Consider the following 17,925-nt stretch of genomic DNA (forward strand, 5'->3'; position numbering starts at 1 on the left):
GTTTAAAGGTTTCTACATTTGTATTTATTTTATTTATCTCTGATGTACAGCACTTTGTTTCAGCTGTTGTTGCAAAGTGCTTTATAAATAAAGTTGGATTGGATTAAATTATAAAAACCCAGTTTTCACACTTAAATTGACTTTAAATATGATTTTTACTTACGTAATTCCAATCTAGCGTTTAAAAGCATTATGTAAATATTTAACATGTTATTTAATACTACATTTGGAGGCAGCTATAAGGACATTTTAAGTGTTAATTACCTGTTTATATCTATTTATATACTGATATCAATAATCATAGCAGCTGGAGGTTTGAATGCATCCACATCATAATCAATATAATCAGCTATTTTGTGATTACTATTATTTTTATTATTACTATATTCTTTCTCCCTACCGACCCAATTTACTTGATAAATTGATTATAATAATAAGAATACATTTTATTAGTCTGCGCCTTTCTCGACACTGAATGTCACCTTACGTAAAATACAAAAACATAATCATTTAGAAATGAAAGGAAAAAATTACAATACAATCTAATGCATTGTATTTAGATTTTTCTATGATTTCACCTTTTTACAAATATAAATGTATTTATTTTCCATCTTCGACAGTAACCCCAACATCTTTGGTTTGTAAACAAACCATTTTCTGACATTTTATGGCCCAAAAATCAAATAAAATTGACGGTTGTTGGTCGAACTGGTGGTGTACTTCCTCGAGGCGTCCACACGGGGGCGGTAGTCGCTGCTCTTTGGCGGCGCAGCACCGGAGCGCGTCACCACTTCCTGGAGCTCACGTTGCTGCTGACATCAGAGGCGCAGCTCCAGGGACAAACTCCGCTGCTGTGGAGTGTGTTTGCGCAGACAGAGGAAACGCAGGCTGGAAAAAACTTTACTCCGACACTCAGCGACCGTCTGCACTTTGTTTCTCCGCGTGAACGCGAGCCGCCGCTCTGGATTATTCAAACGCCTGGAGGAGGAAAAGAAGAAGAGTTTCAGGGGCCCGAGTTTAGCTCGTGTTTGTAATTGTGTGCTCTTCAGCACAGAGCGCAGTTTCCGGATACCAGCGCCACTGTTTAGGGGAGATCTGCTCTGCATCTGTTTGGATTTTTTCCTTCTGCTCTTCCTGTCGTTTCTCTGTGATAAGAAGTGATAAGAAGTTTCTTTAACGGGAACATGAAGTCACGCAGATAACAAGGTAACAACGCTTCGATTTTTGTTCCCCCTTGTATTTGTTTGCTACCACTTGTTTTTATAGGATTCTATTTTTGAAATAACCCCCCAAAAAAGGACCCGTGATGTCTGACAATCCAGAGTTATGTTATGTTCAAATAAACACATTCATGCATATTATCTTTACCTTAAAGCTGCACGACTAGAAAGGCCTTTATTATTATTATTATTATTATTGCAAGTGGAAACAGTTACTGTGACAACAGCACACAGCTTTGTGTCTGTGTGAGGTCACACTTCTCCACATGTCACTGAAACTTACTTTACTTAGAAATCTGCAAGAAAAGTATCTTCAGTCAGATTCATTTGGGCAACCACTAGACCTCTACATCCCATTTATTGCAATGAGAATGTTTTTTGTTGTTGTTGTGGATAGTAAAAAAAGGTTTGTGTTGACTTTGAGTGGCTATTGTCGCTGCCAGTTGCTCGATTTGAGGTGTGAGAGACGTCTGGGTTTTCTGGAAAGTAATTGTCATCCTCTGCCTGTGGACTCATTCATCCTTCCTGTGCCTTTTCTTCCCCTCTGCTGCTGTCACACATCCAAACCTCTGTGACTCACACTGGTCAGCTAAAACCGGGCTCTCCCCGATCCTCAGCTCTTGTCCTAAAAAGGACCGTCCTCTCCCCCCTACGTCTTACGTCCACGCCGAGATGATGAGGATGCTGCTGAGCCTGCATCCGTTGCTCAGCACATACATCCCTGCGATGGCAGACCCTTTGAGACCGTCTGCCAAATTAGATTTTAATGAGGCCATCCTGTTTATCCATCAAATCAATATGAACAGCACTCGCTGGAGTCTGACACATGAGTTTATCAGCACATTGACATGGCCCCAGGGCTCTGAAATAGCCTTAAAGTGAGAGTCAAACTGTCAAGTGGAAACCGCCCACAGATATGGTTGGTGTGCCTCAAGCAAAACAATCCATTTGGCTGATAACAGGACTGGATCCCACAGAAACAGACGCCAGCCAGAGACACGAGCGCTGGGTCACGGCTTGTGTTTTCATGGCATGGGTCTGGAATGGGGCCGATGTTCAGATTACCAGGCTGAAGTGACGCGTTGTCGCTTGCCACCATCAGATTTGATTTTTCCCGGGCTGTAGTGCGTGCACACAGTTTTCAAATGAGATTTTTGCCACTTCAGCATGAGGTCATAGGTCAGATTTGTATTTGATATGTAGCCCTGCGACATGAATGTTGAAGGTCACGTCAAAACCCATGCAAAATCATACAAAACGTCTTTTAACGTGGCGTCAACTAGAGATAAATGTCACCCACAGATTTCCAACGATGGCTTCTGTTTCTATATTCTATTTGCACAAATGCAGTATTATGATGACATTTTTATGTTGTTAGTGATTAGTTATGATTGTGAACCATCAAATGTGATCTCTCAGATTTGAATTAGATTTGAACTTTGTAGATCTGAACCTGAGCTTGTGTGGTGATCGACAGAGGAAGACGCATCCTTATCCTGCTGCAGATTACACACAGAAAGTCAGGACTATGAGGATTACGAGGGGACTTTTTGTAGGTGCTTCTTGACGTTTTTAGCCACGGAGATGGGCACTAACGTCAGACTTTTCCCACTCCTCAGGTGAACCTGCAGAGGACGACTTTAGGTCCCTATTGCAACCGTTCACAGCCGACTCACATTTCACTTTACTTCCAGTGCAAACTCAACTGACATTGGTTTAATGTAAAAATTACACACTACAGCGTTAGATTTCAATTCAATTTTATTTGTGTAGCGCTGGTTCATAACACACATTCTCTCAAGGAACTTTACATTTACATTTATTCCAGAGAAACCCAATGAGTAAGCACTTGGCATCAGTGGAGAGAAAACTCCCTTTTAACAGTAAGAAGTCTCTGACAGAACCAGACTCTGAGCATACCAACATCTGCTTTGACCAGTAGGAGATAGGAGGGAAAGGAGGGGCAAGAGAAGGGGGTGAGTGAAGGAAAGTTGGGTGAAAAGAAGAATGGAATGGAGAGAAGGACATGGATGAGACGTCACGCCTCTTGCCCCAACGCCACGTGGGATTGGTTCCAGCTCCTCGTGTGACCCTCAGAAAAGGACAAGCCATGCATGAGGAGAATAACAATGTTAGTAATGTTAACTGTTAGTTATGGTCACTAACTAATATGATGTAGTAATAATAGTCATAGTGACTGAGCTGTGGTGTTGAAGCCCTGGAATCAGAGATACCTGTAAAATAAGAACATTCTTCTGTGACCATCCTGTCGCCACTGACTTGTGATATCCACATGTCAGCTGAGATTGGCACAGCACCCCACGCAACCCTCATGTGGAGGATGAAGCGGTATGATAACAAACAAACGCATGGACTCCAGAAAGCAGATGTACTGAATGACCACGGAACGACCGTCCAATCACAGACAAGACTCACCAGCGTGTCGCACGTTTGTGACGTCAGCTTCTCAGTCCCGTGCTTCCTAAACAGTTGAATAACTGCCAGATAACGGAAGTGAATGTTATCTTGGAAAAGGGGGCAGAAGCTCCTCATTACTCACTCATTGGACCATCTTTTGACAATTCTACAGCCATAAAATCAAAGGTCTAAAAGGGTTAAAAAAAGGACAGTTATGTCGTGTGCCGCCGAGTTCGCTCTCTACTCTTCAGTAGCTCACTTCTGAGAGAGAGTTCATCCATTAACTCTCCCATCACGCCCTCCTGTCAACTCTCAGGACACGTTCCACTCCACCTCCTTTTGTGTGAATCATTTGCTTCGGCGTCTTCCTCAGAGAGAACGCGGCCTCTCGTCGTTCACGTCCACTCGGGGAGGAGTGTGATGTCATGCTGCATCTGTTCTGCTGACTTCACAGAAGCCTGAACGCTTGCCAGACGCACACACTGACTGCAGGCCTGGGGGGGGGGGGGGGGTCAAAGGTTACAGTGACTCATGCAGTCACACTGATTATCCTCCTTGTTTTAGGCCTGTTTTTAAAGATGTTGCCTGGTTACGGCATAAAACAAAAACAGATTTGCTGTCATCTGTCATATTTTAGCGCGAGTACAGTGCAGTACAGTGTTGTTAGATGTTGAGAATTATTACGTATGAGTTTTACACGGTTTGAGGAATAATTTAGAAACGTATAGAAATCTTTACACAGACATTAAAGCTGCAGTGTGTAACTTTCTGCTCCGTCAAGCAATACTATCAGACCTGACTGAGGGAGCGTTTGTGTTTTCAGATTTCAAATACCGGAAAACTAAGTATCCATTGTAAATATGGCTTCAGGGGTCTGCAGTGGTGGGAGAACCAGTCAGAGAGACAAGTGTCCTTGCAAGTCATCATCCAACAATCCCATCTTTAAATTATTAGCTAGAAAGAAGCCATACTTCGGCGAACGACTCTCAGGCATTACCAGATCGTACAGATCTGAGCATGAGAGGAGGAAAATTGTTAAAAGACCTGATTCTCTCCTCCTGGATTACACAACATTTCGGTACAGCAAAGCCAGCTACCTTGGCAAAAAATTTGGCAAGATTTACAGCAGTGATCTGAAGATAACTCTGTCCTGGAATGACCAAGTCAAAACCAGCTTTGAACCCTTGTGAATATAAAGGGAATAAACCCGAACGGCCCATAGATTTTACAATGCTCTTAAAACATTGCGGCAGAGCGCTGTGAACAAAGTTTGGCACTGCACAAATACAGGTGTGCCAAGAAGGTTGCGGCACACCCAAGCTGACGTACAACACTAAGCGCTGACTGTGTCGCTTTTGTACGCTGCTGGATTTATGACCTCATTACATATGTAAAACTAAATCTGCTTTTTGGTTTTTGCCTCGTCACTTTTGTAAAGGCTAGAAAATGCAACTTTGGATGAAGCCTTCGTGAGAGCAACATGAGAAAGTGAAGGGGGTCTGACTTCACTCTGCGGTGCCTTTCTTTACCCGTGGAATTCCAATAAAGTCGACCCCCCGCCTCCTCTTTACCAGAGAGCAAGAGGAAGTTGTCCTGATAGAGCTTTGTCTGCACCGCTTGTCTGGCTGTAAGGACAATGCCATCAGCAGCAGCAGCAGCAGCAGCAGAGCCAGGGCCTGCAAGGACAGCCAGACAGACAACACACAGCCAGACTAGGTCACACAATAACACTGAGGACACGTTTGTGGACGATGTTATATAAAAAAAAAAAAAAAAAACCCGACATTAACTGGATCTCCTGCGCATAGATATTAAGATTTTAAAAAAAGTAGTGAGTTGTCTTGTCTTTTCCTCTAACACAGCTGTTTGACATTCTGTCCTGTGTAGTCCACGGGCGGCCTCTGCATGGCTGCAATTGGGTGGAGGAACACAATGAATGAATGTGCTTGTAATAGCATGTCACCGCATAATGGAAAGAACAGCTTACTCCACAGATTGTGCTGAGATTCCTCTCGAGGGGCGAGAATAAAGCCCCGGCGATCTGAGGAGCGGATATGTTATATACTGTGGACGTGGACGGGAGAGCCACTCATCGTTCATTCCTGCTATATTTAGCCGCTGTTGTGTGCAGCTAATGATAATGTGAGACAGCGCTACTTATCTCCGCGCTAATAGAGCCATCACTTTCAACCGAGGAGGACCCTCTTACACTGGAGTGTGATTGGTACCAGTCAATTGCAGCGTCCACTGCCCGCCACTATTCATATTACGCTCCTTTGTGTCCTCATTAAAAAGCAAACGGCTCTCTCCTCCGACTAACAGTCTGCTTGGAGTTTCTAACTGTGAGGTGAAGAAACCGCCAGTTCTTTTTCCTCTTATAATGCACGAGCCATGTCTTATTAAATCTTATCCTATTATCATATTGAATCTAAGCATAAATTGAATATGAACTAAATATATACTTGAATACAAGTGCTGATGTAAAGTCACAACGATTTATGTCCGATGCCATTTCTTACCGTTAATCCGACTTTTTGGCGACTCAAAGCTGAAGTTTGTCAACTCCTTCACTCTCCTGCACCAAATAAATTTTTTTTGCTTATAGTGACAAATAGTAGTTTTTTTGGTCAGTTTGTGTCACATGGTTCAATCCTAATCGATGACTTCATATACAGAAGTTGCAAAAATAGCACATTTGAACTTGTGGACGAACTTCTCCTTTCAGCTTTGTTTTACAGTAATCGTTTGACTTGAACTTACATGTTAACGTGATACAGGCACTTGACGAAAGAAAAGTCAGAGGATCCCCCCCGAGTTATTGTGTATGCACCGTCTGGGAATTGGTCTGCACCAAATTCTGTCCACAAAGTAAATCACAATTTCAGTCAATTCCCCTCAGTTACAGGCAAATCAACCAGCTGCCATCCGCAGATGCCAAAATATTAAATATCGGCCTTGTTTCTGGATGTTCAAATCTGTGGATTTATGATTATAATTCTCGTAGGTTCAACAAAACAAGCAAATTCAACTCTGTGGGACATTTTTTAGGCTGTTTTTAAGTGAACATAGTACAATGTAAGACGTGTACCTTGAACCACTGGCACTCTTGAGAGCAGTGCTTCAAATTGAATATTCATCAACAGTCGAAGGGAAATGTGTAAATAATGGCTTCGTATCAAAAGCTCCCTTTTTTTTTTTTTATAAATCAGAGATTCACGACCTGACAACGGGTGAAGAATCTTCTCGATGTGTTGTTGGAAAACATCATTAAGCCTCGTCTCCCGAAGTCTAAACCTCATCTTTGCAACAACCCCAATACAAAGTATGGGGCAGAGGGGGGAAAGGTCACGATAAATGAGTAGTGAAACCCCACGTGGAGTGAAAGGATGCTCTACCGCCCGCACGCTTCTGCCACTTCTCCCTGCTTTGAAAGCCCTCAGTCTGCTCTGTGTGTGTGTGTGTGTGTGTGTGCGCGCAGGAGGACGCGGGGTATTGTCTTACTTCCCAGAATCGGCATGTATAACCCTTCTGACTCATGTGGGGTGGCCACAGCTTCCTTTTGGCACGCGTTCAGCAGACAGGACACCCCCGCTGCTGACCTTTATAAAATAAAAAATCGTGTAAGTCACCTAAATACTCGCAGCTCACTAATCACTCTTCTCTTCCTGGCCACATTAAAATTCAGACAGCCTGCCGGGTATTGTGACTAGCTCGCCGTCTCGTTATGATGAATGTGATCTCATCAAAACTGCAGCTCTGTTGTGAGGTTTTATTATGAGTACAACCTTTCAGATAGCAGCATGTAACTTTTAACTATAAACAAACTATTGTCAAATGACTTCACATAATGCTGATTAAACCTATCAGCTTTGTGGAGAAGAACTTCCAGGAGAGGAGACGTTTCCATGGCCTCCTTCATGGAAGTGTTCTGACCTCGCAGCTGTGGATTTTTCAGGAAAGTGCATGTGGAGAATGAAAAGTTTGAAAGTAGATTTTTTTTTTTGGGACTCCACGGGAGTGATGTAAGAGATGAGGTCTTACTGCTGAGGTCATCACGCAGCTGCAGAGGAGGTCCTCCACGTCTTCCTCATGTGAGAAGTGGGAGTTTCCCTCTGAGACCTGCAGCCACACTGTTTACTTTGCTAGAAAGTGATGTAACGGAGCTGAAAGAGAAGATGGAGTACGTGCATATATTTGCTCGTATGCGTCGTCTTGGCTGGTTTGTGTTCAGTCATTCCAACAAAAATAACAAAATAAAATATATATGTGTGTGGTTTGAGAAGCTCTGCTCTGTCTGGCTTGAACAATTCCCTGAAACCCCTTCTTCTGCCGTCCTATTTTTAATTAACGTGCTCTGGTATTTCAGCACAGTCCTTGTCATGTGACAAAGCAGACACGGCCACAATGGTGATGCGCATCACGAGTGTTTGAAGCGCCTCTGGATGCGCTCAGCATTGTGGGTTTACTTTATGATTCACTTCACAAATGATATAGTTATAGAGAGACAGTCCGACTGTCTCCTCTCTTGGAGAATGTGTGTCAGCAGAGCAACACGAGGGGCCGGCGATTAGCATTTGATCTTCAACAAGCGGGGCTGTCACATTGCACGCCTGCCAAGGCAGGTGGGGAGAGTTGGGCTGGCGATCAGTGGGCACCACGAGCCTGGTATCACGCTGGGCAGTGGGGCGAAGCAGATGGGCCATCTGGCGACTCACTGGCACAGGACAGGACAGGGGCTGCTCTGCTCCCATGTGAGCATGTACGCGTTCATGTGTGTGTGTGTAGCATCGGCGGAGCCGGCGGCTTGGTGTTTGGAGGCCACCTGTCCTGTGGCTGCTCCCCATCTCTTTCATGTGTGGTCAGCAGCACCATACGAGCACAGCCTAATGCTGAGCTGTGCTGCAGAGAGAGCACTGTGCTGCCTCCTAAAGGTTTATATAACAGTTTATATATATATATATATATATATATATATATATATATATATATATATATATATATATATATATATATATATATATACTATTCTCCGCTTTAGTCCAGTTATGGCGTGTGTTCCAGGAGCCCTCTCAACAGGTTGTCCTGGTTCCTCAACACCTGATACTGAACTTGTTGACCTGGGTGACGTCCAAGCCGGTTATTGCTCCATCATTTGCACTTACACGCATGTTTAAGGTACATGCCTATAGCATATACATCATCCACTTGATGATCACACCCTTACTGGGAGTTGAACCCCAGCCCCCTGTGCCAAAGTCAATAATGTTCACCACTGAAATATTCGGCTCCATCTGCACCAAGTATGGACTGAAGGTCGCAGGATCAAAGTTGGTCGAGAACGACTTGGGGCTAAGATCCTTTTGAGACTTCCAGATCCAGATCAACCGCACGTAGTTGTTGTCGATAAGCAGCAGAAAGAGTGCAGGAGTGATAGACGTGGCAGCGACATCAAGAAGAAGGAACACGAGAAGCTTTGAGAAAACCAAGGGGCTGAGAGAGGAGCTAGAGAAGATGTGGGGAGTAAATGCGACCGTGGACCCAGTGTTGATAGGAACACTAGGAGCTGTGACCCGTAAAACTGAGAGAAACTGACTCCAACATCTGAGATCTCTGTCCAGAAGACAAGTCCGAGGAACATAAAGGCTCTCATAAAGACTTATATGTACACACATGCTGTATATCACAGCAGAAAGGGAAGAGGTAACACAGGAGATGCACCTGGATACATAGGGGCACCCACAAAAGGAAACATCTGTCTCCAAATGCAGCATTTGGCAGCATTTGCAACTTGGCAGGTAACTTAATAAGGACCCCAGCGTGTGCATTGCCAAATTTGATGTAGTTTGGATAAGAATTGCAAGTGATACAGGTTAAAAAAAAAAAGAGATAAAACAGGCACACATTGAAGTGAAAACAGATGTTCCACATGTCTGTCAGGTTAATCATTGTATAGCAAAAATCAACGTTGAAGAAATATACATACAGTATTAGCACAAAAGAATAAGTGATTCAGCTCAGACTGGTACTCTAAAGATGCAGCGTTCCTCTTCATGAGCTGTTGTGATTGTGCCTCCAACTGCAAGTGTAATAACACGCGTTCCCATGTTCAGACGCAGCAGTGTCCCTGCCCCCCCCCCCGCGGGCTTTAAATTGCTCCATCTTCAGCGCTCTCTTTATGAAACGCTTTCAAGCTAAAACAGAGCGAAGAGTTCTGGGTCTCGGTGGACAGGCTGGTGCGTTAAAAAAGACACACAAAGATGTGCATCCCAAACACACAGTTAAGAGAGTTTCAAGCACAGTGTCAGGGGAGTTGTTGTTGCCTTTCATTTCTCTGGAGGCTCTTTACTTTCTTTAGTAAGAACTGGTGTCGGAACACAAGACTGCGAAATGTGCAAGTTGAGATTTATATACAGTCACTTGTATGCTGTCATTATTTAAAAGCTTTTTTTTGTTTGAATGTTTCTTTATCTAGATCAACGCCATTATCATAATTACTCTTCAGCACTTTGTGTTCCTGTTGCGAAGTAGTAACTTAAAGTCAAAGAGGGTGAGACTCGCAGCTAATGCTCAGACGTCTCTGTCGGAGCAAACTGTTCCTCGTGCTTCCATACGTCAGTTGTAAATAGCCCGTTTGTGCCTTTGTTTTGCAGTTTAAAGGTCGATTTTATGTCATTTTTAAAAGGAGAATTGCTTATTCCTCCTTCTAAAAATGGACCGTTGCTGATATTTGCTGATCATTTTGGTTAAAGTAAGCATATCTGTTGACTTTTGTATGCCACAATATAGATACGCTTACTTTAAAGGTTGAGGGTGTAAAATGTAGTTTGTTTTTAAGTCACCTGTATGAATTAGAGGCTGCCAATTTGTCCACAATGGACAAACTAAACATCTAGGGCTGAAACAATGACTCGATTAATCGATGATTAATGGATTACTAAATTAATCGTTAATCCATGAATCGTTTTGAGTTTTTATTGCAGCTTCTTAAATGTGAATATTTTCTAGTTTCTTTGCTCCACATCACAAAGAAATCATTAAAAGCGAATTATTTTGGTTTGTGGACCGAACGAGACATTCGAGAACGTTATCATTTCCAGGTTTGACAAAGCAGCAGCAGCAGCAGCAGCAGCAGACTTCATTTGAGCTCTATGAATAACCTATTTTCTCTGTTTTCTGAATCTATGTCAGTCTTTATGGTTGAGGTTTTTTTTTTTTATGGGAACACTCGCAACTTTCACATGCATTTTAATATAGCAACATGTAGTGCTGCAACTCTGTCTCTGGTTCCTGTTCCCCTTTCGCTCAGAACAGCCTGCATTTATAAAAAAGCAAAAAAAAAAAAAAAAAAACTACAGGATGTTGCCTTCATCTTAAAGAGAAATGAACATGACATCATCCTGCAGCAAGAACTAATGAGTTGAGTGTAAACAGTTATCGGAGGATTATAGAAAGTGTTTCACAGCTGCATTTTCTCCTCGGTCATCAGTGGAACACAACTGTCAGACGTAAAAGAATCCATTATCGGACGTGACAACCACTTTTCTGCTTTGTCTGCATGAACGGCTTTGTCTTTAAAGTTCCCCCCGTTGTCTTTAGCTGGGGCGTCCTGTGAGGCACATTCCACACCTTCTGGATCTGGTGGACAGCGGGCATCAAACACAGAGAAGTGACTCCATGACGGCAAAAGATAAAAAAATAGACATCGGGGCATTTGCGGGACTTTAAATGCAGATTTTGGCTGTCATGGTGTTGTTTGTTTGCTTGCCAGGAGTTTTTCCAAAAAAAAAAGAGGATATGTGAAACCTCAAGAGACCGTCCTGGTTAAATAGAGATTAAATAAATAAATAAATAAATAAATAAATAAATAAAAGAAGCCACTGATCATGAGGGGGAAAAAAAAGGCTTTGTGTTGAAACTACCACCTGCGTCCTGTTTTGTCATTGTTTTTGTGCAATCACAGAAATATTATGTGCACCGAGCGAGTTGAAGGAAAATGGCACTTGGTTCTTCTTGGATGTTGAAACCATGTTTTCTTTTGTGTCTCTCTCTCTCTCTCAGGGTTGAAGTCTTTGCTCGCGGAGAGAAGTCGAGCTCTGTGCTCGAGTTCAACGGGGCCACTTCCTGATGATGACAGTAAACATGGGTGAGTGTTATTTTTAAGCGCATGCAAGAAAACATGCCTGATTACTGAACAATTACATTGTTTGTGGAAAGAATTGATTTTGCACAAGCGGAGGTTATGGTGAAGTCTATAGGATTTCAGCACAGCACGTTTGTTCCTACTCGCACCTACGAGGCCTGTGAAAACGCAAAAATGTTGTAAAACTCCTTCACACTTGCAAATATGCAAAAAGTCGTTTCACACACACACGCACGCACTGTGTTGTTCCATTCACTCCAACTCCAACTGAATTTGCATGTGCACCTGACCTGGAGGCTCAAAATGGGTCAATCCTATGTTTTTATCTCCCAAATTTGTTATTGTACTTAATTACAAATGGATTACTACAGCACTTAATGGCAAACAGCAATAGAAATAAAAGACTATTAAATAGATAAATAGAAAATGTGTCACTTCAAAGGTTTAAGGAAGTATCATTTTTATTCAAACATAAGCAAAAGAGAATAAAATACTGGAAATAGGATCATGGGAAATCTGCGTCGACAGGGTTTAACTCTGTTTCATCTGCTAATTTGTCTATGCAAAGCTACGCTCAGAATATTCACCGACTACATTTAGTTCATTCATTCACTCACAACCAAGCACAGCATAATTATACAGTGTTTTATGGCCTCTTTCCAACGTGTTGCTCTTTCTTTTATAGATGATGGTCTCCAAAATGGACCCGGACAGCACAGGAACTCACAAGGTAGAGACCACACCGCAATATAATATATATTATATATTATTATAATCTGAATATAATGTGAACAGTTTGTCAGGAAGATCAGATTCAGATTTTAAAATCCCATGACGTTGATTGGTAAGATAAGCGTACCCTCCCCGAGAGGTGGGACCGTCGCCGCCTTCAGATATCGGATGGAAACATTCACAGACGTTCAGCGCGGACTTTATCCAAACATTAATTGCACAACTGCTGTCACACACACACACACACTGCATTATAACAGAGTTATCCATGGTGAAAGATTAACTCGAGCGTTTTAATCATTACACCCATTAAGCGTTGAATTAGCTGGATTGCCAGATTGCACTTTTGATACGACAAGGTGTGTCGCCGTTTTGCGCGTGACCTTTTGAGTGTGTGTGTGTGCGTGCGTGAGCATCTGTGTGTGTGTGTGTGTGTGTGTGTCAGTCATGCGTTAAAGCTCGGCCTACGCTGCTTCATGCAGAGTGAGGACACATTTGGCTCCGGCTGCTGGATGCCTTTGCCATGATGCGTCTCTCAGCACCAGGAAATCCCCTCAATGTCTTCATTCAGGCAGCCTGCCTTGCACACACACACACACACAGAGTCTCCGCCTCGCTGGCCCTTACACACACGTTGTTCGCGTGCAAAACTAGCCGCCGTGGCTGTTGAGGACCTGGGACTGTCGACTTCAGACTGACTCTTGTTTATGTAAACTATCTCAGACGAGAGTTCCTACATTCCTCATTTCACCCACTGACAGTTTCTCACTGCTTTTAAGCCTGAAGAAAAAAATAACATGTAGAGTGATGATGCAATGCGCAGCAATCACCCCACATTGTGAAATGTTGCTCTCTCTCTCTCTCTCTCGCTCTCTCTTCTTTGCTTCCTTGGAATTCCCCTTTTTCTTGTGCAATTGCGCATTTCACTCAAGACACAACAAGAAGCCCAGGAAACGAAGCGCAGGTATTCTCCTTCGTCCTGACGCCGCTCCGGGTCCCGTTGTCCCCGAGCTTCCCAAACCTCCCTGTAGTTAATTTGCGAGGCTGCTCCTGCCAGTGACGACATGTCGCTGCTTTCCCTCTGTTTCCACGACTGCGTCCATGAACCAGGCCTACGTGACGTAATGACTTCATTTTTGAACCACCACGCATTTCTCACACACTTCACCGACCCTCCCACTCTTCCCTCTGCCTTATTATCCATAGATTGCGGCACACAGGCCTCAGACCTTCAGAAAGGCATCCCACACACACACACACACACACACACGGACACATCCAGGCAACTGTGACTGTTTGTTTTGTATCCTTGACTGCGAGTGCACAGGGACAGTTCAGTTCTACTGAAACAACACTAACCGGAGTCTGAGACATAGAGTGAGGAGCGAAGATTGAGCTCGTGTTTTCAGGGCAGAGGTCACTGACTTATAGGCAGACGGTGATCTGGATTTTTTTGGCAGTTAAAATCCTTAAATAACTATAAATATTCCCATGTTTTGACACAGCATATGTGTTATAACTGGCAGCTTGTGTAGCCCTTTTACACAGTGCTGTAAAATCATCATGTGACAAAACTTAGCCAATACGATTGCACAATATATCAATTCCATTCCACCTCTAAAACTTTAATTGTACAGTAATTCCCAGGAGTGTATTGCACTTTTTACTCCATGGTGTGTTAGTGTTTTGGTAGTGCAGGTATTTACTTTACAGATGTTATCATATCATTAGTGTTTTTGTCCATTTATTTTTTGTGGGAACTATGTATCACTCCATATCAAAACTTTTATTTTGAATTTCTGAAAAGAATATTGTTATAGCTACATCATGATGGAATATTCTTGATAAAATTAGAAGCTAATTAGAACCCCTTCTGAACAGGTTTGCTTGTTGTTTTCACACAAATTGGCCCCCACCTGACCAGACTAGGTGGCCCTTCAGGTCATTTGAGTTAGAGACTCCTTGATTTACATAATTCTATAGATTTAAAGAAAAAAAAATGTTTTTGATGATATAACCTTTCTGGTACTCAGAATGTTCTGTAAATTATTTTATTTAAAAACAAATTATATAATTACATATGTGTGTCTTAATGTGTTCAAGAAATTAGTTGGTTTTTGGTGTGGTCTCAGTGCGGCTCTGGCCTTTTACCCTCATGTTTGTCTTTAAATGATTCAATCAAAAAGCCATTAATTCCCTGATGTGGAATAACGCGGTTAGCTCCAGCTCCAGCTCCGTGCTCACAGCAGAGACAGTGACTCAGTTCCTTCCTGTTCGGAGAGGACAGACCTGGTCAAGCCGTTACTCACCCCACCTCTGCTGACACGTGTAATATAAACAACCATGTGTCGTTATAAACCTGTTACCAGAGGTGTGAAGAGGTCTGGAAAACACATAGTTGCATAGAAATAAGAATCAGTTTTTGTTATAACTGCCTCTTCCTGTAGAATTACCAGCAGAATAAAGCAGCGGCAAGTGGCAATGACAATAAGTGCCACAGCTGTGTTCAGCAAACGCAGACAAAATCCCGGGTTACCAGGCAACACCGTAGTTGTTGTTGTTGTTGATGCTCTAATTTCAATAATGAGTAATGCCAGTCAGTCATTTGTTGCACACACGCCTGTTTGAGTATGACTGCGTGACTCTTTCTGCATTGTGAAGTCATTCATAATCACCTGCGGATCCTCGGCTCATTCATCCTTACTGCTCTGGTCTCTAGATTTGCATGTTCTCTCCGTGTGTGCGTGGGTTTTCTCACCGGTTTCCTCCCACTGTCCACAAAACATGCAGAAGTTAATTGGACTGTGGGTGTGAATGTGAGAGCGAATGGTTGTTCTGCTCTGTTATCATGGTGTGTTTCCACTGGCTCTAGTTACCTGGTACCAGGTAGTTTTTCTAGTACCTGCTCTGGTGAGGTTCCAAGCGAGCTGAGGCGATACTATGCGCGACGTCGCCAGACTGCCGGCCACTGATTGGTCAGAGTGCCGTCACAGGAAGAGACGTCCAACACAAGAAGCAAGCCGAACAATGCCGAAATGTAGATCAGTTAAAAACACTTAACAATCCTGAAAACTTGCTTTAATCTCTAACATTAAGCAAAGGAAATGTCTAAAATCTTCGTATTTAACAGAGGAGTCTGGTGTATTTAGCGACAGCACAAGGCCTGCCGCTGTATTTTAGTCCAGTGACTGTGCTCCGGTCATGGAAGAAGTACTGAAGAAATAGTTTTAATGAACTGGTTCTAATGATTCACTGAAAACAACTGCTTCACAAGACACTAGTGTGTGTGTGTCATGTTGAGTGGGTACTATTTTGCCGTGACAAGTCACCAGGGTGTGTGACCTCACCTTAGGTCAGCCAGGATTGGCTACAGTGGAGGATTAAGTGTTAGACGATGAATAAATGTTCTAAAACGGCAACAAGAAAAGTGTTCTGTGGTAGGACAGCAGCTGCCAGGATAAAAAACACAAGCATAAAAAAAAAAAACATTTTTTATAGAGACTATGCTCAGGTACTGCTAATCTTAACCCTGACCACATAATGACAGCGTTTACAGCACGGCTGCGCCGTAAAAACCCTCTTTTTCCCCGATCCTTTGTCGTGACATGTAGACCTTTAGAACATGAACATGAAGTTTGACCTCAGAGTGACTCCTTCCACTTCTGCCTTCCAGCGACCACACACACACACACACACACACACACACACACACACACACACCGTGACCGCGCAGCCTCCCAGGCAGTGTTTTCCTTGTTTTTGCTGATTTGGCGCTTTTTATTTATCACATTTGCACACAATTGAAGACACAATATGTAACATTTCTGCGTTTAAAGTGAATGTAATGTGTTTTTAGTTTCATTTGACGCCTTTTAATTGCGTCGTCCACTTTGCGGAGCCCTCAAAAGTGGCCATATATAATATAAACCTTTAAATGCTTTTAATTCTTTCTCTGTACTCAATAAAATCCCAGGACTCTTCAGCGGGACGCCACTCATCTGCTGGTCCTGCAAGTATTTCACAATTAATAAAAATGAATGGTGTGCTTCTACTTTGGAAGGGAACAGGAAGTGATTCACTTAGAGACTCCTATCAACAGACTATTTTTTAAAACTTGAGGTTAAATGACTGTAAAATGTTAAAAATATCCAAAACGTAGCCAAAAAGCCAGTCAGTGATAAACGTAAGCGTGTTGTATCACTTCCGCCTCTTCTTTTTTGGTGCTTTCACTCAGAACCAGCCAACATTTTTTTATTTATTTTTTTTTGCTTCATTCATTTTATAAGCATCAGCCCTTTCCTTGCACCCTTTTTTTTCCTATTTGCACTGCGGGTGTAACTTTTCTTTCTTATCGCACTGCCTCATTGAGCTTCTCTGTAAGTACAGGGAGTGTGCAGGTCAGTGGAGAGAGAGAGAGGAGTTACGTCATCTCCTCCCCTCACCTCATTCCTGCTGCTATATTGGGTTTGACTAAATAAGACGAGATGCTAGTTTGTGTTTGCTCACTGACTCGACCTAATGAAAGTTTCTTGTCACAGAGAGAGCTGATAGAAGAGGACATTTTTGAGTCAAAAACAAACTTTAGACTAGTGACTTCAAATAGTCAATGTGGTAAAGCTCCATTATATTTAAATCTATAACACAATAAGTATTAAAAGTCTATATCCATCCGTTTGCTTTTGAAAGAACATATTATGCTGATAGGTTGCGATAGAGGTCGATCACATGGATTTTCTGTGGCCGATGAATGTAAAAAAATCAGTGGAGCTGAAGTGGGTCAGATGAATCGGTTTACCTCTGGGTGGTTAGTCTTATCCATAAGTAATCATTTCTGTTTCATTGTCATTAGTTTTAACGTAACCTAGCGTTAGTCGCTCACTCACTCACTCACTCACTCACTCACTCACTCACTCACTCACTCAGTCACTCACTCACTCACTCACTCACTCACTCGTCTTCTACCACTTTATCCTCCAACTTTACGTTTTTTCCATTACATGGTACCGGCACGGCGCGGCTCACCTCTACACGGTTTGGTTGGTTTTCCATGACAAAATAGTACCTCCTCAACGTGGGCTGAGTCATCACAGCACGGCTGCATGAAACTGCCGATCAAAACCACCAATCAGTGGCCGTCAGTCTGGCGACGTCACGCATAGTATCGGCTCAGTTCGCTTGGAGCCTCGTCAGAGCAGGTACTATAAAAAGTACAAGGTACTATCGCTAATGGAAAACCAAAAAAAGAGTCGAGCCGCGTCGGTACCACGTAGTGGAAAAGCGCCAATAGAGACAAACAACCATCCGCTCTCACACTCACACCTACGGTCACTTTAGAGTATCCAATTTGCCTAATCTGCATGTTTTTGGACTGTGAGAGGAAACCAGAGAACCTCGTGTTACGGACACACACTTGTA

At 42.9% G+C, this 17,925-nt stretch overlaps 1 protein-coding gene across 2 annotated transcripts in view; it reads left to right on the forward strand.

Annotated features, from left to right (window-relative positions):
- Window positions 1-823: 823 nt before the first annotated feature.
- map3k22 (mitogen-activated protein kinase kinase kinase 22) overlaps window positions 824-17,925 on the forward strand; it is a 38,859-nt gene continuing 21,757 nt past the window's right edge. For both annotated transcript variants that reach the window (XM_058629841.1, XM_058629850.1), the window contains exons 1-3: window positions 824-1,206; window positions 11,697-11,781; window positions 12,464-12,508. In XM_058629841.1, coding sequence (XP_058485824.1) covers window positions 11,763-11,781; window positions 12,464-12,508 — 64 coding nt within the window. In that variant the 5' untranslated portion in view covers window positions 824-1,206; window positions 11,697-11,762. The remainder of the gene's footprint in view (window positions 1,207-11,696; window positions 11,782-12,463; window positions 12,509-17,925) is intronic.

This window comes from Solea solea, chromosome 1, assembly GCF_958295425.1.
Source record: "Solea solea chromosome 1, fSolSol10.1, whole genome shotgun sequence".
In the NCBI taxonomy this organism is placed as follows: Eukaryota; Metazoa; Chordata; class Actinopteri; order Pleuronectiformes; family Soleidae; genus Solea; species Solea solea.